The sequence below is a fragment of the Bombina bombina genome, chromosome 6, assembly GCF_027579735.1.
Source record: "Bombina bombina isolate aBomBom1 chromosome 6, aBomBom1.pri, whole genome shotgun sequence".
NCBI classification, from domain to species: domain Eukaryota; kingdom Metazoa; phylum Chordata; class Amphibia; order Anura; family Bombinatoridae; genus Bombina; species Bombina bombina.
Genome location: NC_069504.1, coordinates 929,804,876 through 929,826,898, shown reverse-complemented (window position 1 = coordinate 929,826,898; position 22,023 = coordinate 929,804,876). Strand labels below are relative to the sequence as shown.

The 22,023-nt window shown below is 41.0% G+C and overlaps 1 protein-coding gene across 1 annotated transcript in view; it reads left to right on the top strand.

Moving 5' to 3' along the window:
* The window catches only part of RARS1 (arginyl-tRNA synthetase 1), a 274,844-nt gene that overhangs the window by 212,340 nt on the left and 40,481 nt on the right, over positions 1-22,023 (top strand). Inside the window, exon 11 of the mRNA XM_053718573.1 lies at positions 9,411-9,520. Within this exon, the coding sequence (XP_053574548.1) occupies positions 9,411-9,520 (110 nt within the window). The remainder of the gene's footprint in view (positions 1-9,410; positions 9,521-22,023) is intronic.

The window sequence follows — 22,023 nt, the reverse complement described above, 5'->3', positions numbered from 1 at the left end:
CTGGTGTTCCATGCAGATAAGGTGGTTTTACGTACTAAACCTGGTTTTCTTCCGAAAGTTGTTTCTAACAAAAACATTAACCAGGAGATAGTCGTGCCTTCTTTGTGCCCGAATCCAGTTTCAAAGAAGGAACGTTTGTTGCACAATTTGGATGTTGTTCGCGCTCTAAAATTCTATTTGGATGCTACAAAGGATTTTAGACAAACATCTTCCTTGTTTGTTGTTTATTCTGGTAAAAGGAGAGGTCAAAAAGCAACTTCTACCTCTCTCTCTTTTTGGATTAAAAGCATCATCAGATTGGCTTATGAGACTGCCGGACGGCAGCCTCCTGAAAGAATCACAGCTCATTCCACTAGGGCTGTGGCTTCCACATGGGCCTTCAAGAACGAGGCTTCTGTTGATCAGATATGTAAGGCAGCGACTTGGTCTTCACTGCACACTTTTACCAAATTTTACAAGTTTGATACTTTTGCTTCTTCTGAGGCTATTTTTGGGAGAAAGGTTTTGCAAGCCGTGGTGCCTTCCATTTAGGTGACCTGATTTGCTCCCTCCCTTCATCCGTGTCCTAAAGCTTTGGTATTGGTTCCCACAAGTAAGGATGACGCCGTGGACCGGACACACCTATGTTGGAGAAAACAGAATTTATGTTTACCTGATAAATTACTTTCTCCAACGGTGTGTCCGGTCCACGGCCCGCCCTGGTTTTTTAATCAGGTCTGATAATTTATTTTCTTTAACTACAGTCACCACGGTATCATATGGTTTCTCCTATGCAAATATTCCTCCTTTACGTCGGTCGAATGACTGGGGAAGGCGGAGCCTAGGAGGGATCATGTGACCAGCTTTGCTGGGCTCTTTGCCATTTCCTGTTGGGGAAGAGAATATCCCACAAGTAAGGATGACGCCGTGGACCGGACACACCGTTGGAGAAAGTAATTTATCAGGTAAACATAAATTCTGTTTTGCCTTGACTCAGGATGTTCAACATTTCCTTATTTCAGACAGTCAGTTTCATATTTGGGTTAATGCATTTGAATATATAATTTTTATCTTACCTTAAAAATTGACTTCCCTGTGGGCTGTTAGGCTCGCGGGGGGCTGAAAATGCTTCATTTTATTGCGTCATTCTTGTATCTCGAATTCTGGTTTGGGCGGAATCCAGCTCCTGTCTAATCTCTGCGGTTCATATCCCAGGTATAGACAATTGGGAAGCGGATTATCTCAGTCGCCAAACGTTGCATCCGGGCGAATGGTCTCTTCACCCAGAGGTATTTCTTCAGATTGTTCAAATGTGGGAACTTCCAGAAATAGATCTGATGGCTTCTCATCTAAACAAGAAACTTCCCAGGTATCTGTCCAGATCCCGGGATCCTCAGGCGGAGGCAGTGGATGCATTATCACTTCCTTGGAAGTATCATCCTGCCTATATCTTTCCGCCTCTAGTTCTTCTTCCAAAAGTAATCTCCAAGATTCTGAAGGAATGCTCGTTTGTTCTGCTGGTAGCTCCAGCATGGCCTCACAGGTTTTGGTATGCAGATCTTGTCCGGATGGCCTCTTGCCAACCGTGGACTCTTCCGTTAAGACCAGACCTTCTGTCGCAAGGTCCTTTTTTCCATCAGGATCTCAAATCCTTAAATTTAAAGGTATGGAGATTGAACGCTTGATTCTTGGTCAAAGAGGTTTCTCTGACTCTGTGATTAATACTATGTTACAGGCTCGTAAATCTGTATCTAGAGAGATATATTATAGAGTCTGGAAGACTTATATTTCTTGGTGTCTTTCTCATCATTTTTCCTGGCATTCTTTTAGAATTCCGAGAATTTTACAGTTTCTTCAGGATGGTTTAGATAAAGGTTTGTCCGCAAGTTCCTTGAAAGGACAAATCTCTGCTCTTTCTGTTCTTTTTCACAGAAAGATTGCTAATCTTCCTGATATTCATTGTTTTGTACAAGCTTTGGTTCGTATAAAACCTGTCATTAAGTCAATTTCTCCTCCTTGGAGTTTGAATTTGGTTCTGGGGGCTCTTCAAGCTCCTCCTTTTGAACCCATGCATTCATTGGACATTAAATTACTTTCTTGGAAAGTTTTGTTCCTTTTGGCCATCTCTTCTGCCAGAAGAGTCTCTGAATTATCTGCTCTTTCTTGTGAATCTCCTTTTCTGATTTTTCACCAGGATAAGGCGGTGTTGCGAACTTCTTTTGAATTTTTACCTAAGGTTGTGAATTCCAACAACATTAGTAGAGAAATTGTGGTTCCTTCATTATGTCCTAATCCTAAGAATTCTAAGGAGAAATCGTTGCATTCTTTGGATGTTGTTAGAGCTTTGAAATATTATGTTGAAGCTACTAAATCTTTCCGAAAGACTTCTAGTCTATTTGTCATCTTTTCCGGTTCCAGAAAAGGCCAGAAAGCTTCTGCCATTTCTTTGGCATCTTGGTTGAAATCTTTAATTCATCATGCCTATGTCGAGTCGGGTAAAACTCCGCCTCAAAGGATTACAGCTCATTCTACTAGGTCAGTTTCTACTTCCTGGGCGTTTAGGAATGAGGCTTCGGTTGATCAAATTTGCAAAGCAGCAACTTGGTCCTCTTTGCATACTTTTACTAAATTCTACCATTTTGATGTGTTTTCTTCTTCTGAAGCAGTTTTCGGTAGAAAAGTACTTCAGGCAGCGGTTTCTATTTGAATCTTCTGCTTATGTTTTCATTAAACTTTATTTTGGGTGTGGATTATTTTCAGCAGGAATTGGCTGTCTTTATTTTATCCCTCCCTCTCTAGTGACTCTTGCGTGGAAAGATCCACATCTTGGGTAGTCATTATCCCATACGTCACTAGATCATGGACTCTTGCTAATTACATGAAAGAAAACATAATTTATGTAAGAACTTACCTGATAAATTCATTTCTTTCATATTAGCAAGAGTCCATGAGGCCCACCCTTTTTGTGGTGGTTATGATTTTTTTGTATAAAGCACAATTATTCCAATTCCTTATTTATATGCTTTCGCACTTTTTTTCTTATCACCCCACTTCTTGGCTATTCGTTAAACTGATTTGTGGGTGTGGTGAGGGGTGTATTTATAGGCATTTTGAGGTTTGGGAAACTTTGCCCCTCCTGGTAGGAATGTATATCCCATACGTCACTAGCTCATGGACTCTTGCTAATATGAAAGAAATGAATTTATCAGGTAAGTTCTTACATAAATTATGTTTTTTCTGTGGTGGTTGTGCCTGTATAGGTTTTGACTGTTGACTATGAGTAATATAAAACAACAGCAATATTTTTTATCTGGATCTGAGGACAACTCATATATATCTGTTTTAACCCAGTTACTACTAGAAAGATCTGAAGAGGACATGCTCCATATTAAATATTATAAAAAAAAAAATATTATAAAAAAATGTTAGCTTTTTTAAATATTTGTCATTATTAGGTGCTGATTGGAAGGCGTTTCACTGTACATACCATATGTACCTGTCAACACCTGTGTAAAAGCAGAAAACTACATACTGTGTGGATGTGGGCATTAAAAAAAAAAGCCAGCATTTTATAAACTGCTACAAGGGTAATTCAAAAGGGTACATCTGTTTTGCTTCCATTGCCAAGCTAGAAGGCATACATAATTTGAAAATATTTTTAAACTTATCTTTTTTTCTTTTTTTTATCAATGTTTTTTCCCAGCAGTCATGGGGTGTAAAACTGTTCTCTACTGCTATAATGGTAAACTCATTGCTATGTCTATATCACTGGAAGTCGGTGTGTGTAAAACAGTTCAATATTTCTCCAACATAGGTGTGTCCGGTCCACGGCGTCATCCTTACTTGTGGGATATTCTCTTCCCCAACAGGAAATGGCAAAGAGCCCAGCAAAGCTGGTCACATGATCCCTCCTAGGCTCCGCCTACCCCAGTCATTCTCTTTGCCGTTGCACAGGCAACATCTCCACGGAGATGGCTAAGAGTTTTTTTTGGTGTTTAAATGTAGTTTTTATCCTTCAATCAAGTGTTTGTTATTTTAAAATAGTGCTGGTATGTACTATTTACTCTGAAACAGAAAAGAGATGAAGATTTCTGTTTGTAAGAGGAAGATGATTTTAGCAAACGTTACTAAAATCGATTGCTGTTTCCACACAGGACTGTTGAGATGAAGTAACTTCAGTTGGGGGAAACAGTTTGCAGACTCTTCTGCTTGAGGTATGACTGGCCACATTTCTAACAAGACTTTGTAATGCTGGAAGGCTGTCATTTTCCCTATGGGGACCGGTAAGCCATTTTCTTAGTTTAAGTAAAAGAATAAAGGGCTTCATAAGGGCTTATAAAACTGGTAGACATTTTTCTGGGCTAAAACGATTACTTTGCTAAACATATTTGGCAGATTATAACTCTTATAGTTATTATAATCTTGGGGATTGTTTTAAGAAAAACGGCAGGCACTGTATTGGACACCTTTTTCAGATGGGGGCCTTTCTAGTCATAGGCAGAGCCTCATTTTCGCGCCACTAATGCGCAGTTGTTTTTGGAGAGCAAGGCATGCAGATGCATGTGTGAGGAGCTAAGAACCACTGAAAAAGCTTATAGAAGGCGTCATTTGGTATCGTATTCCCCTCTGGGCTTGGTTGGGTCTCAGCAAAGCAGATACCTGGGACTGTATAGGGGTTAAATGTAAAAACGGCTCCGGTTCCGTTATTTTGAGGGTTAAAGCTTTCAAATTTGGTGTGCAATACTTTTAAGGCTTTATGACACTGTGGTGAAAATTTGGTGAATTTTGAACAATTCCTTCATACTTTTTCACATATTCAGTAATAAAATGTGTCTTCCAAGACAAAATTGCTTAACATCCCTTTCAAGGGTAAAACACTGTTTGGTCCTGATTTGAAAGAGATTATTTCAGACATCACCGGGGGAAAGGGCCACGCCCTTCCTCAGGATAGGTCTTTTAAGGCTAAAAATAAGCCTAATTTTCGTCCCTTTCGCAGAAACGGACCAGCCTCTAATTCTACATCCTCTAAGCAAGAGGGTAATACTTCTCAACCCAAACCAGCCTGGAGACCGGTGCAAGGCTGGAACAAGGGTAAGCAGGCCAAGAAGCCTGCCATTGCTACCAAAACAGCATGAAGGGATGGCCCCCGATCCGGGACCGGATCTGGTGGGGGGCAGACTTTCTCTCTTTGCTCAGGCTTGGGCAAGAGATGTTCAGGATCCTTGGGCACTAGAAATAGTGTCTCAGGGTTATCTCCTGGAATTCAAGGAACTACCCCCAAGGGGAAGGTTCCACAGGTCTCAATTATCTTCAAACCAAATAAAAAGACAGGCATTCTTACATTGTGTAGAAGACCTGTTAAAGATGGGAGTAATTCATCCAGTTCCAATAGGAGAACAAGGGTTGGGGTTTTACTCCAACCTGTTCATAGTTCCCAAAAAAGAGGGAACATTCAGACCAATTTTAGATCTCAAGATCCTAAACAAATTTCTCAGGGTTCCATCGTTCAAAATGGAAACCATTCGAACGATCCTTCCTACCATCCAGGAAGGTCAATTTATGACCACGGTGGATTTAAAGGATGCGTACCTACATATTCCTATCCACAGGGAACATCATCAGTTCCTAAGGTTCGCTTTTCTGGACAAGCATTACCAGTTTGTGGCACTTCCATTCGGATTAGCCACTGCTCCGAGAATTTTCACAAAGGTACTAGGGTCCCTTCTAGCAGTTCTAAGACCAAGGGGCATTGCAGTAGTACCTTACTTGGACGACATCCTGATTCAAGCGTCGTCTCTGTCAAAAGCAAAGGCTCATACGGACATCGTTCTAGCCTTTCTCAGATCTCACGGATGGAAAGTGAACATAGAAAAAAGTTCTCTGTCCCCGTCAACAAGAGTTCCCTTCTTGGGAACAATAATAGATTCCTTAGAATTGAGGATTTTTCTGACAGAGGTCAGAAAATCAAAACTTCTAAGCTCTTGTCAAGTACTTCATTCTGTTCTTCGTCCTTCCATAGCGCAGTGCATGGAAGTAATAGGATTGATGGTTGCAGCAATGGACTTAGTTCCTTTTGCACGAATTCATCTAAGACCATTACAACTGTGCATGCTCAGACAGTGGAATGGGGATTATACAGACTTGTCTCCGACGATTCAAGTAGATCAAAGGACCAGAGATTCACTCCGTTGGTGGCTGATCCTGGACAACCTGTCACAGGGAATGAGCTTCTGCAGACCAGAGTGGGTCATTGTCACGACCGACGCCAGTCTGGTGGGCTGGGGTGCGGTCTGGGAACCCCTGAAAGCTCAGGGTCTATGGTCTCCGGAAGAATCTCTTCTCCCGATAAACATTCTGGAACTGAGAGCGATATTCAATGCTCTCAAAGCTTGGCCTCATCTAGCAAAGGCCAAATTCATAAGGTTTCAATCAGACAACATGACGACTGTTGCATATATCAACCATCAGGGGGGAACAAGGAGTTCCCTGGCGATGGAGGAAGTGACCAAGATAATTCAATGGGCGGAGGATCACTCCTGCCACTTGTCTGCAATCCACATCCCAGGAGTGGAAAATTGGGAAGCGGATTTTCTGAGTCGTCAGACCTTCCATCCGGGGGAGTGGGAACTCCATCCGGAAATCTTTGCCCAAATAACTCAATTATGGGGCATTCCAGACATGGATCTGATGGCCTCTCGTCAGAACTTCAAGGTTCCTTGTTACGGGTCCAGATCCAGGGATCCCAAGGCGACTCTAGTGGATGCACTAGTAGCACCTTGGACCTTCAACCTAGCTTATGTATTCCCACCGTTTCCTCTCATTCCCAGGCTGGTAGCCAGGATCAATCAGGAGAGGGCTTTGGTGATCTTGATAGCTCCTGCGTGGCCACGCAGGACTTGGTATGCAGACCTGGTGAATATGTCATCGACTCCACCATGGAAGCTACCTTTGAGACAGGACCTTCTTGTTCAAGGTCCATTCGAACATCCGAATCTGGTTTCCCTCCAACTGACTGCTTGGAGATTGAACGCTTGATTTTATCAAAGCGTGGGTTTTCAGATTCCGTAATAGATACTCTTATTCAGGCTAGAAAGCCTGTAACTAGAAAGATTTACCATAAAATATGGAAAAAATATATCTGTTGGTGTGAATCTAAAGGATTCCCATGGAACAAGATAAAAATTCCTAAGATTCTATCCTTTCTACAAGAAGGTTTGGAGAAAGGATTATCTGCAAGTTCTCTGAAGGGACAGATTTCTGCTTTATCTGTTTTACTTCACAAAAGGCTGGCAGCTGTGCCAGACGTTCAAGCGTTTGTTCAGGCTCTGGTTAGAATCAAGCCTGTTTACAGACCTTTGACTCCTCACTGGAGTCTTAATCTAGTTCTTTCAGTTCTTCAAGGGGTTCCGTTTGAACCCTTACATTCCGTAGATATTAAGTTATTATCTTGGAAAGTTTTGTTTTTGGTTGCAATTTCTTCTGCTAGAAGAGTTTCTGAGTTATCTGCTCTGCAGTGTTCTCCGCCCTATCTGGTGTTCCATGCAGATAAGGTGGTTTTGCGTACTAAGCCTGGTTTTCTTCCGAAAGTTGTTTCCAACAAAAATATTAACCAGGAGATTGTTGTACCTTCTTTGTGTCCGAATCCAGTTTCAAAGAAGGAACGTTTGTTACACAATTTGGACGTAGTCCGTGCTCTAAAATTCTATTTACAGGCTACTAAAGATTTCAGACAGACATCTTCTTTGTTTGTTGTTTATTCTGGTAAAAGGAGAGGTCAAAAAGCAACTTCTACCTCTCTTTCTTTTTGGCTTAAAAGCATTATCCGATTGGCTTATGAGACTGCCGGACGGCAGCCTCCTGAAAGAATCACAGCTCATTCCACTAGGGCTGTGGCTTCCACATGGGCCTTCAAGAACGAGGCTTCTGTTGACCAGATATGTAAGGCAGCGACTTGGTCTTCACTGCACACTTTTGCCAAATTTTACAAATTTGATACTTTTGCTTCTTCAGAGGCTATTTTTGGGAGGTTTTGCAAGCCGTGGTGCCTTCCATTTAGGTGACCTGATTTGCTCCCTCCCTTCATCCGTCTCCTAAAGCTTTGGTATTGGTTCCCACCAGTAAGGATGACGCCGTGGACCGGACACACCTATGTTGGAGAAAACAGAATTTATGCTTACCTGATAAATTACTTTCTCCAACGGTGTGTCCGGTCCACGGCCCGCCCTGGTTTTTTTAATCAGGTCTGATGAATTATTTTCTCTAACTACAGTCACCACGGTATCATATGGTTTCTCCTATGCATATTTCCTCCTGTACGTCGGTCGAATGACTGGGGTAGGCGGAGCCTAGGAGGGATCATGTGACCAGCTTTGCTGGGCTCTTTGCCATTTCCTGTTGGGGAAGAGAATATCCCACAAGTAAGGATGACGCCGTGGACCGGACACACCGTTGGAGAAAGTAATTTATCAGGTAAGCATAAATTCTGTTTTTCATAGTGGTTAAAGGGACAGCCTAGTCAAAATTAAACTTTCATGATTCTGATAGGACATGCAATTTTAAACAATTTTCCAATTTACATTTATCATCAAATTTGCTTTGTTCTTTTGGTATTCTTTGTTGAAAGCTAAACCTAGGTAGGCTCATATGCTAATTTCTAAGCAGTTGAACTGCTTCTTATCTTAGTGCATTTTCACAGTTAGACACTGCTAGTTCACATGTGTCATATAGATAACATTGTGCTCACTTTCATGGAGTTATTTATGAGTCAACGCTGATTGGCTGAAATGCAAGTCTGTCAAAAGATCTGAGATAAGGGGGCAGTGTGCAGAGGCTTAGATACAAGGTGATCACATAGTTAAAAAGTATATTAATATAACCTTCTTGGTTGTGCAAAACTGAGGAATAAAAGGATTATCTATAGTTTTAAACAATAACAATTCTGGTGTAGACTGTCCCTTTAACTCATTGCTATCTCTGTATAAAAGGGAGACTTGCAGTAGCAATGCCTCTTTTATTACCAACCTCACTGATCCTTCCCATTTACATTCCCCTCCCTCTCAGTGCTGTTCACTGCAAAAGAAAAGTTGTTTGCTAAACGGTAATATTGATGTCTATGCTCACTATATGCTCCCTCTATTTTCATTTAGAAGTTAGGAGTCCGAAGAAAAACATTTTATTTTATTACACCTAAATTATATTATATATATATATATATATATATATATATATATATATATATATATATATATATATATATATATTGTCTGAGCATATTTCACATTTTTGCCCACCCCTGGAGAAATTTCTGCAGACGCCCATGATTGTTATATCGAGTATATTTATTTAGTCTGTTTTTTCAACTCCTACTTTATCTCAACAAACAGATGAGATAATTATTAATTCATTATTCCTTTATGTTTCTGTTCTGTTAGGGCATACATCTCCAGAATGTTTACTCTGCAGCTCAGATGATCGGTTGGTATGATCCCAAAGTGACTAGAGTGGAGCATGCTGGGTTTGGTGTGGTTTTAGGAGAAGACAAGTAAGTAATAATTATACTGAATACTTAATAATAATACTGAAATGTATACAATTATTGAATTATGGGGTTACATTATGCAATAAAAGTGGGGTGTCTTTGTAACACCTACTTGTATTCAGAGAATTAATAGGTTAGATATTTATATAATAACATATAATAAACATCTAGTAACACTGTAGAAGGGAGTTACTAATGTTTAGCAGTCATGTTACCATAGTATTCAGTATCTCCAGCTAATTGGAACTGCTCTCAGGGCTTTTAAACAAACTGGATTTGTACTGTGAGCCCCCACCTATACTTAAAGGTCAATTCAATACAGTTAAATTGCATAACAAGAAGTATATTATAATATAATAAAAAGACAGTGGAATAGCACTTAATTAAACCCCTTCACTACCGTGAATTTCAGAGAAAAACTTGCCCAAGCTACCAGAGAATCTATAGCATTTTTGCTATCACTCCTTTTACACAGAAACAGAGCCTATGTTGTTTGTTTATTTTTTTTATTTACCTATGAAAAGTCAAATGCTCTCTCCATTCTCCTCCCTCCTACTGCACATTCATATTGGTTACTGGCAATATGCCAGTGTGTAGTCTGCGAGAAGGGTTTGTGGGTGTTTTATTTCTTTTACAAGATATGACAAGTCCACAGATTTTATCCTTACTTATGGGATATCGCCTCCTGGTCAGCAGGAGGAGGCAAAGAGCTCCACAGCAGAGCTGCATAAATAGCTCATCCCTTCCCTCCCAACCCAGTCATTCTCTTTGCCTGTGTTAGTGATAGGAAAAGGTAAAGTGATGTTTAGTTTAGATTCTTCAATCAAGAGTTTTTTTATTTTCAAATTGTGCCAATGTGTACTGTTTTACTATAGAGCAGCCTTTGCAGTTATAGCCTCATGGCTATGGGAACTGGTGGGGTTTCATCCTCGCTGCACCTCCCATTATTGTGCTGCTCTGATGTGCTGGTCTTAGAGAAATTTAACTAAAACTTCTCTATCTTCACAGGACCTCAGGAGGAAGAGTGGACCTCTTGACACTGTGAGTTTTCATGCTGTTCCTCAGCATGGATATAGGTGCAGTTTTGTTCTAATTCTGGGGCTCTGCAGCATATCCCAGATTTAACTGTACTTTGTTTTTGCTATCAGGGGCTACGTGTAATAAGGTCTTCCCTGCTACAATATGTTACTCCTCATCTAGGTACAAGAGTATGAGGTCTAACATATGTTTATTCCCCTAACGTTTATGAGGACAGAGACCGTGAAGTGTGGGGGCATGATGGTGCTAGACACTGTGTAATATGTGGGCAATTCTGGTTGCAATGACAATATGGGCTTATAAGGCTGACGCTGGGAGTACTCTACCGGAGGTCATGTTTTTTAACTTTATTAAGGCTCTGGTTAATGGCGGTTCACAGTGGGTTTTTTGAGGAGTTTCTGTTTACGCCCATGATGGGCGGGAGTTGATGTTCGCGCGCTTACGCGCAGTTTTCTTTCATGTAATTAGCAAGAGTCCATGAGCTAGTGACGTATGGGATATACATTCCTACCAGGAGGGGCAAAGTTTCCCAAACCTTAAAATGCCTATAAATACACCCCTCACCACACCCACAAATCAGTTTTACAAACTTTGCCTCCTATGGAGGTGGTGAAGTAAGTTTGTGCTAGATTCTACGTTGATATGCGCTCCGCAGCAGGTTGGAGCCCGGTTTTCCTCTCAGCGTGCAGTGAATGTCAGAGGGATGTGAGGAGAGTATTGCCTATTTGAATGCAATGATCTCCTTCTACGGGGTCTATTTCATAGGTTCTCTGTTATCGGTCGTAGAGATTCATCTCTTACCTCCCTTTTCAGATCGACGATATACTCTTATATATATATACCATTACCTCTGCTGATTTTCGTTTCAGTACTGGTTTGGCTTTCTACAACATGTAGATGAGTGTCCTGGGGTAAGTAAGTAAGCTTATTTTCTGTGACACTCTAAGCTATGGTTAGGCACTTTTTTATAAAGTTGTAAATATATGTATTCAAACATTTATTTGCCTTGACTCAGGATGTTCAACATTCCTTATTTTCAGACAGTCAGTTTCATATTTGGGATAATGCATTTGAATCAATCATTTTTTCTTACCTTAAAAAATTTGACTTTCTTTCATGTAATTAACAAGAGTCCATGAGCTAGTGACGTATGGGATATACATTCCTACCAGGAGGGGCAAAGTTTCCCAAACCTTAAAATGCCTATAAATACACCCCTCACCACACCCACAAATCAGTTTTACAAACTTTGCCTCCAAGGGAGGTGGTGAAGTAAGTTTGTGCTAGATTCTACGTTGATATGCGCTCCGCAGCAAGTTGGAGCCCGGTTTTCCTCTCAGCGTGCAGTGAATGTCAGAGGGATGTGAAGAGAGTATTGCCTATTGAATGCAGTGATCTCCTTCTACGGGGTCTATTTCATAAGGTTCTCTGTTATCGGTCGTAGAGATTCATCTCTTACCTCCCTTTTCAGATCGACGATATACTCTTATATTTACCATTTCCTCTACTGATTCTCGTTTCAGTACTGGTTTGGCTTTCTACAAACATGTAGATGAGTGTCCTGGGGTAAGTAAGTCTTATTTTCTGTGACACTCTAAGCTATGGTTGGGCACTTTATTTATAAAGTTCTAAATATATGTATTCAAACATTTATTTGCCTTGACTCAGAATGTTCAACTTTCCAGACAGTCAGTTTCATATTTGGGATTATGCATTGAATTATCATATTTTTTCTTACCTCAAAAATTTGACTTTTTTCCCTGTGGGCTGTTAGGCTCGCGGGGGCTGAAAATGCTTCATTTTATTGCGTCATTCTTGGCGCGGACTTTTTTGGCGCAAAAATTATTTTCCGTTTCCGGCGTCATACGTGTCGCCGGAAGTTGCGTCATTTTTTGACGTTATTTTGCGTCAAAGATGTCGGCGTTCCGGATGTGGCGTCATTTTTGGCGCCAAAAGCATTTAGGCGCCAAATAATGTGGGCGTCTTTTTTGGCGCTAAAAAATATGGGCGTCATTTTTGTCTCCACATTATTTAAGTCTCATTATTTATTGCTTCTGGTTGCTAGAAGCTTGTTCACTGGCATTTTTTTCCCATTCCTGAAACTGTCATTTAAGGAATTTGATCAATTTTGCTTTATATGTTGTTTTTTTCTTTTACATATTGCAAGATGTTCCACGTTGCAACTGAGTCAGAAGATACTACAGGAAAATCACTGCACAGTGCTGGAGCTACCAAGCTAAGTCTGCTATAAACTTTTGGTATCTGTTTTCTCCAGCTGTTATTTGTATTGCATGTCATGTCAAACTTATTAATGCAGATAAAATTTCCTTTAGTACTGTTACATTACTTGTTGCTGTCCGTCAACATCTAATTTTCAGAGTGTTCCTGATAACATAAGAGATTTTATTTTTTAAATCCATTAAGAAGGCTATGTCTGTTATTTCTCCTTCTAGTATACATAAAAGTCTTTTAAAACTTCTCTTTTTTTCAGATGAATTTTTAAATGAACATCATCATTCTGATACTGATAATGGTTCTTCTGGTTCAGAGGTTTCTGTCTCAGAGGTTGATGCTGATAAATCTTTGTATTTGTTCAAGATGGAATTTATTCGTTCTTTACTTAAAGAAGTGTTATTTGCATTAGAAATAGAGGATTCTGGTCCTCTTGATACTAAATGTAAACGTTTAAATAAGGTTTTTAAATCTCCTGTAGTTATTCCAGAAGTGTTTTATCTCCCTGATGCTATTTCTGAAGTAATTTCCAGGGAATGGAATAATTTGGGTAATTTATTTACTCCTTCTAGACGTTTAAGCAAATTATATCCTGTGCCATCTGACAGATTAGAGTTTTTTGGGACAAAAATCCCTAAGGTTATGGGGCTGTCTCTACTCCTGCTAATGTACTACTATTCCTATGGCAGATAGTACTTCATTTAAGGATCCTTTAGATAGGAAAATTGAATCTTTTCTAAGTAATTATACTGAATACTTAATAATAATACTGAAATGTATACAATTATTGAATTATGGGGTTACATTATGCAATAAAAGTGGGGTGTCTTTGTAACACCTACTTGTATTCAGAGAATTAATAGGTTAGATATTTATATAATAACATATAATAAACATCTAGTAACACTGTAGAAGGGAGTTACTAATGTTTAGCAGTCATGTTACCATAGTATTCAGTATCTCCAGCTAATTGGAACTGCTCTCAGGGCTTTTAAACAAACTGGATTTGTACTGTGAGCCCCCACCTATACTTAAAGGTCAATTCAATACAGTTAAATTGCATAACAAGAAGTATATTATAATATAATAAAAAGACAGTGGAATAGCACTTAATTAAACCCCTTCACTACCGTGAATTTCAGAGAAAAACTTGCCCAAGCTACCAGAGAATCTATAGCATTTTTGCTATCACTCCTTTTACACAGAAACAGAGCCTATGTTGTTTGTTTATTTTTTTTATTTACCTATGAAAAGTCAAATGCTCTCTCCATTCTCCTCCCTCCTACTGCACATTCATATTGGTTACTGGCAATATGCCAGTGTGTAGTCTGCGAGAAGGGTTTGTGGGTGTTTTATTTCTTTTACAAGATATGACAAGTCCACAGATTTTATCCTTACTTATGGGATATCGCCTCCTGGTCAGCAGGAGGAGGCAAAGAGCTCCACAGCAGAGCTGCATAAATAGCTCATCCCTTCCCTCCCAACCCAGTCATTCTCTTTGCCTGTGTTAGTGATAGGAAAAGGTAAAGTGATGTTTAGTTTAGATTCTTCAATCAAGAGTTTTTTTATTTTCAAATTGTGCCAATGTGTACTGTTTTACTATAGAGCAGCCTTTGCAGTTATAGCCTCATGGCTATGGGAACTGGTGGGGTTTCATCCTCGCTGCACCTCCCATTATTGTGCTGCTCTGATGTGCTGGTCTTAGAGAAATTTAACTAAAACTTCTCTATCTTCACAGGACCTCAGGAGGAAGAGTGGACGTCTTGACACTGTGAGTTTTCATGCTGTTCCTCAGCATGGATATAGGTGCAGTTTTGTTCTAATTCTGGGGCTCTGCAGCATATCCCAGATTTAACTGTACTTTGTTTTTGCTATCAGGGGCTACGTGTAATAAGGTCTTCCCTGCTACAATATGTTACTCCTCATCTAGGTACAAGAGTATGAGGTCTAACATATGTTTATTCCCCTAACGTTTATGAGGACAGAGACCGTGAAGTGTGGGGGCATGATGGTGCTAGACACTGTGTAATATGTGGGCAATTCTGGTTGCAATGACAATATGGGCTTATAAGGCTGACGCTGGGAGTACTCTACCGGAGGTCATGTTTTTTAACTTTATTAAGGCTCTGGTTAATGGCGGTTCACAGTGGGTTTTTTGAGGAGTTTCTGTTTACGCCCATGATGGGCGGGAGTTGATGTTCGCACGCTTACGCGCAGTTTTCTTTCATGTAATTAGCAAGAGTCCATGAGCTAGTGACGTATGGGATATACATTCCTACCAGGAGGGGCAAAGTTTCCCAAACCTTAAAATGCCTATAAATACACCCCTCACCACACCCACAAATCAGTTTTACAAACTTTGCCTCCTATGGAGGTGGTGAAGTAAGTTTGTGCTAGATTCTACGTTGATATGCGCTCCGCAGCAGGTTGGAGCCCGGTTTTCCTCTCAGCGTGCAGTGAATGTCAGAGGGATGTGAGGAGAGTATTGCCTATTTGAATGCAATGATCTCCTTCTACGGGGTCTATTTCATAGGTTCTCTGTTATCGGTCGTAGAGATTCATCTCTTACCTCCCTTTTCAGATCGACGATATACTCTTATATATATATATACCATTACCTCTGCTGATTTTCGTTTCAGTACTGGTTTGGCTTTCTACAACATGTAGATGAGTGTCCTGGGGTAAGTAAGTAAGCTTATTTTCTGTGACACTCTAAGCTATGGTTAGGCACTTTTTTATAAAGTTGTAAATATATGTATTCAAACATTTATTTGCCTTGACTCAGGATGTTCAACATTCCTTATTTTCAGACAGTCAGTTTCATATTTGGGATAATGCATTTGAATCAATCATTTTTTCTTACCTTAAAAAATTTGACTTTCTTTCATGTAATTAACAAGAGTCCATGAGCTAGTGACGTATGGGATATACATTCCTACCAGGAGGGGCAAAGTTTCCCAAACCTTAAAATGCCTATAAATACACCCCTCACCACACCCACAAATCAGTTTTACAAACTTTGCCTCCAAGGGAGGTGGTGAAGTAAGTTTGTGCTAGATTCTACGTTGATATGCGCTCCGCAGCAAGTTGGAGCCCGGTTTTCCTCTCAGCGTGCAGTGAATGTCAGAGGGATGTGAAGAGAGTATTGCCTATTGAATGCAGTGATCTCCTTCTACGGGGTCTATTTCATAAGGTTCTCTGTTATCGGTCGTAGAGATTCATCTCTTACCTCCCTTTTCAGATCGACGATATACTCTTATATTTACCATTTCCTCTACTGATTCTCGTTTCAGTACTGGTTTGGCTTTCTACAAACATGTAGATGAGTGTCCTGGGGATAAGTAAGTCTTATTTTCTGTGACACTCTAAGCTATGGTTGGGCACTTTATTTATAAAGTTCTAAATATATGTATTCAAACATTTATTTGCCTTGACTCAGAATGTTCAACTTTCCAGACAGTCAGTTTCATATTTGGGATTATGCATTGAATTATCATATTTTTTCTTACCTCAAAAATTTGACTTTTTCTCCAACATAGGTGTGTCCGGTCCACGGCGTCATCCTTACTTGTGGGATATTCTCCTCCCCAACAGGAAATGGCAAAGAGCCCAGCAAAGCTGGTCACATGATCCCTCCTAGGCTCCGCCTACCCCAGTCATTCTCTTTGCCGTTGTACAGGCAACATCTCCACGGAGATGGCTTAGAGTTTTTTAGTGTTTAACTGTAGTTTTTCATTATTCAATCAATGCTCTCAAATTGGCTAATTCTTTCACTCTAGACGCCTCTTTGCAATTGGCTAAGTTAGCGGCTAAGAATTCTGGGTTTGCTATTGTGGCGCGCAGAGCGCTTTGGTTGAAATCTTGGTCGGCTGATGCGTCTTCCAAGAACAAGCTACTAAACATTCCTTTCAAGGGGAAAACGCTGTTTGGTCCTGACTTGAAAGAGATTATCTCTGATATCACTGGGGGCAAGGGCCATGCCCTTCCTCAGGATCGGCCTTTCAAGGCAAAAAATAGACCTAATTTTCGTCCCTTTCGTAAAAACGGACCAGCCCAAGGTGCTGCGTCCTCTAAGCAAGAGGGTAATACTTCTCAGGCCAAGCCAGCTTGGAGACCAATGCAAGGCTGGAACAAGGGAAAGCAGGCAAAGAAACCTGCCACTGCTACCAAGACAGCATGAAATATCGGCCCCCGATCCGGGACCGGATCTGGTGGGGGGCAGACTCTCTCTCTTCGCTCAGGCTTGGGCAAGAGATGTTCTGGATCCTTGGGCGCTAGAAATAGTCTCCCAGGGTTATCTTCTGGAATTCAAGGGACTTCCCCCAAGGGGAAGGTTCCACAGGTCTCAGTTGTCTTCAGACCACATAAAAAGACAGGCGTTCTTACATTGTGTAGAAGACCTGTTAAAAATGGGAGTGATTCATCCTGTTCCATTGAGAGAACAAGGGATGGGGTTCTACTCCAATCTGTTCATAGTTCCCAAAAAAGAGGGAACATTCAGACCAATCCTAGATCTCAAGATCTTAAACAAATTTCTCAAGGTCCCATCTTTCAAGATGGAAACCATTCGAACTATCCTTCCTTCCATCCAGGAAGGTCAATTCATGACCACGGTGGATTTAAAGGATGCGTATCTACATATTCCTATCCACAAGGAACATCATCGGTTCCTAAGGTTTGCATTCCTGGACAAACATTACCAGTTCGTGGCGCTTCCTTTCGGATTAGCCACTGCTCCAAGGATTTTCACAAAGGTACTAGGGTCCCTTCTAGCTGTGCTAAGACCAAGGGGCATTGCAGTAGTACCTTACCTGGACGACATTCTGATTCAAGCGTCGTCCCTCCCTCGAGCAAAGGCTCACACGGACATCGTCCTGGCCTTTCTCAGATCGCACGGCTGGAAAGTGAACGTGGAAAAGAGTTCTCTATCCCCGTCAACAAGGGTTCCCTTCTTGGGAACAATTATAGACTCCTCAGAAATGAGGATTTTTCTAACAGAGGCCAGAAAGACAAAGCTTCTGGACTCTTGTCGAATACTTCATTCCGTTCCTCTTCCTTCCGTAGCTCAGTGCATGGAAGTGATCGGGTTGATGGTAGCGGCAATGGACATAGTTCCTTTTGCGCGCATTCATCTAAGACCATTACAACTGTGCATGCTCAGTCAGTGGAATGGGGACTATACAGACTTGTCTCCAAAGATACAAGTAAATCAGAGGACCAGAGACTCACTCCGTTGGTGGCTGTCCCTGGACAACCTGTCACGAGGGATGACATTCCACAGACCAGAGTGGGTCATTGTCACGACCGACGCCAGTCTGATGGGCTGGGGCGCGGTCTGGGGATCCCTGAAAGCTCAGGGTCTTTGGTCTCGGGAAGAATCTCTTCTACCGATAAATATTCTGGAACTGAGAGCGATATTCAATGCTCTCAAGGCTTGGCCTCAGCTAGCGAGGACCAAGTTCATACGGTTTCAATCAGACAACATGACGACTGTTGCGTACATCAACCATCAGGGGGGAACAAGGAGTTCCCTAGCGATGGAAGAAGTGACCAAGATTATTCTATGGGCGGAGTCTCACTCCTGCCACCTGTCTGCTATCCACATCCCGGGAGTGGAAAATTGGGAAGCGGATTTTCTGAGTCGTCAGACATTGCATCCGGGGGAGTGGGAACTCCATCCGGAAATCTTTGCCCAAGTCACTCAACTTTGGGGCATTCCAGACATGGATCTGATGGCCTCTCGTCAGAACTTCAAAGTTCCTTGCTACGGGTCCAGATCCAGGGATCCCAAGGCGGCTCTAGTGGATGCACTAGTAGCACCTTGGACCTTCAAACTAGCTTATGTGTTCCCGCCGTTTCCTCTCATCCCCAGGCTGGTAGCCAGGATCAATCAGGAGAGGGCGTCGGTGATCTTGATAGCTCCTGCGTGGCCACGCAGGACTTGGTATGCAGATCTGGTGAATATGTCATCGGCTCCACCTTGGAAGCTACCTTTGAGACGAGACCTTCTTGTTCAGGGTCCGTTCGAACATCCGAATCTGGTTTCACTCCAGCTGACTGCTTGGAGATTGAACGCTTGATTTTATCGAAGCGAGGTTTCTCAGATTCTGTTATCGATACTCTTGTTCAGGCCAGAAAGCCTGTAACTAGAAAGATTTACCACAAAATTTGGAAAAAATATATCTGTTGGTGTGAATCTAAAGGATTCCCTTGGGACAAGGTTAAGATTCCTAGGATTCTATCCTTCCTTCAAGAAGGATTGGAAAAAGGATTATCGGCAAGTTCCCTGAAGGGACAGATTTCTGCCTTGTCGGTGTTACTTCACAAAAAACTGGCAGCTGTGCCAGATGTTCAAGCCTTTGTTCAGGCTCTGGTTAGAATCAAGCCTGTTTACAAACCTTTGACTCCTCCTTGGAGTCTCAATTTAGTTCTTTCAGTTCTTCAGGGGGTTCCGTTTGAACCCTTACATTCCGTTGATATTAAGTTATTATCTTGGAAAGTTTTGTTTTTAGTTGCAATTTCTTCTGCTAGAAGAGTTTCAGAATTATCTGCTCTGCAGTGTTCTCCTCCTTATCTGGTGTTCCATGCAGATAAGGTGGTTTTACGTACTAAACCTGGTTTTCTTCCGAAAGTTGTTTCTAACAAAAACATTAACCAGGAGATTATCGTACCTTCTCTGTGTCCGAAACCAGTTTCAAAGAAGGAACGCTTGTTGCACAATTTGGATGTTGTTCGCGCTCTAAAATTCTATTTAGATGCTACAAAGGATTTTAGACAAACATCTTCCCTGTTTGTTGTTTATTCAGGTAAAAGGAGAGGTCAAAAAGCAACTTCTACCTCTCTCTCTTTTTGGATTAAAAGCATCATCAGATTGGCTTACGAGACTGCCGGACGGCAGCCTCCCGAAAGAATCACGGCTCATTCCACTAGGGCTGTGGCTTCCACATGGGCCTTCAAGAACGAGGCTTCTGTTGATCAGATATGTAGGGCAGCGACTTGGTCTTCACTGCACACTTTTACCAAATTTTACAAGTTTGATACTTTTGCTTCTTCTGAGGCTATTTTTGGGAGAAAGGTTTTGCAAGCCGTGGTGCCTTCCATTTAGGTGACCTGATTTGCTCCCTCCCTTCATCCGTGTCCTAAAGCTTTGGTATTGGTTCCCACAAGTAAGGATGACGCCGTGGACCGGACACACCTATGTTGGAGAAAACAGAATTTATGTTTACCTGATAAATTTCTTTCTCCAACGGTGTGTCCGGTCCACGGCCCGCCCTGGTTTTTAAATCAGGTCTGATAATTTATTTTCTTTAACTACAGTCACCACGGTACCATGTGGTTTCTCCTATGCTATTATTCCTCCTTAACGTCGGTCGAATGACTGGGGTAGGCGGAGCCTAGGAGGGATCATGTGACCAGCTTTGCTGGGCTCTTTGCCATTTCCTGTTGGGGAGGAGAATATCCCACAAGTAAGGATGACGCCGTGGACCGGACACACCGTTGGAGAAAGAAATTTATCAGGTAAACATAAATTCTGTTTTTCCCTGTGGGCTGTTAGGCTCGCGGGGGCTGAAAATGCTTCATTTTATTGCGTCATTCTTGGCGCGGACTTTTTTGGCGCAAAAATTATTTTCCGTTTCCGGCGTCATACGTGTCGCCGGAAGTTGCGTCATTTTTTGACGTTATTTTGCGTCAAAGATGTCGGCGTTCCGGATGTGGCGTCATTTTTGGCGCCAAAAGCATTTAGGCGCCAAATAATGTGGGCGTCTTTTTTGGCGCTAAAAAATATGGGCGTCATTTTTGTCTCCACATTATTTAAGTCTCATTATTTATTGCTTCTGGTTGCTAGAAGCTTGTTCACTGGCATTTTTTTCCCATTCCTGAAACTGTCATTTAAGGAATTTGATCAATTTTGCTTTATATGTTGTTTTTTTCTTTTACATATTGCAAGATGTTCCACGTTGCAACTGAGTCAGAAGATACTACAGGAAAATCACTGCACAGTGCTGGAGCTACCAAGCTAAGTCTGCTATAAACTTTTGGTATCTGTTTTCTCCAGCTGTTATTTGTATTGCATGTCATGTCAAACTTATTAATGCAGATAAAATTTCCTTTAGTACTGTTACATTACTTGTTGCTGTCCGTCAACATCTAATTTTCAGAGTGTTCCTGATAACATAAGAGATTTTATTTTTTAAATCCATTAAGAAGGCTATGTCTGTTATTTCTCCTTCTAGTATACATAAAAGTCTTTTAAAACTTCTCTTTTTTTCAGATGAATTTTTAAATGAACATCATCATTCTGATACTGATAATGGTTCTTCTGGTTCAGAGGTTTCTGTCTCAGAGGTTGATGCTGATAAATCTTTGTATTTGTTCAAGATGGAATTTATTCGTTCTTTACTTAAAGAAGTGTTATTTGCATTAGAAATAGAGGATTCTGGTCCTCTTGATACTAAATGTAAACGTTTAAATAAGGTTTTTAAATCTCCTGTAGTTATTCCAGAAGTGTTTTATCTCCCTGATGCTATTTCTGAAGTAATTTCCAGGGAATGGAATAATTTGGGTAATTTATTTACTCCTTCTAGACGTTTAAGCAAATTATATCCTGTGCCATCTGACAGATTAGAGTTTTTTGGGACAAAAATCCCTAAGGTTATGGGGCTGTCTCTACTCCTGCTAATGTACTACTATTCCTATGGCAGATAGTACTTCATTTAAGGATCCTTTAGATAGGAAAATTGAATCTTTTCTAAGAAAAGCTTACTTATGTTCAGGTAATCTTCTTAGACCTGCTATATTTTTAGCGGATGTTGCTGCAGCTTCAACTTTTTGGTTAGAAGCTTTAGCGCAACAAGTAACAGATCATAATTTTATAGCATTATTATTATTCTATAACATGCTAATAATTTTATTGGTGATACCATCTTTTGATATCATTAGAGTTGATGTCAGGTATATGTCTCTAGCTATTTTAGCTAGAAAAGCTTTATGGATTAAACTTGGAATACTGACATGTCTTCTAAGTCAACTTTGCTTTCCCTTTCTTTCCAGGGTAAATAATCATTTCGTTCCTTTCCTCACAACAAGGAACAAAAGCCTGATCCTTCATCCTCAGGAGCGGTATCAGTTTGGAAACTATTTCCAGTTTGGAATATATCCAAGCCTTATAGAAACCTATAGCCAGCTCCTAAGTACCTATGAAGGTGCGGCCCTTATTCCAGCTCAGCTGGTATGGG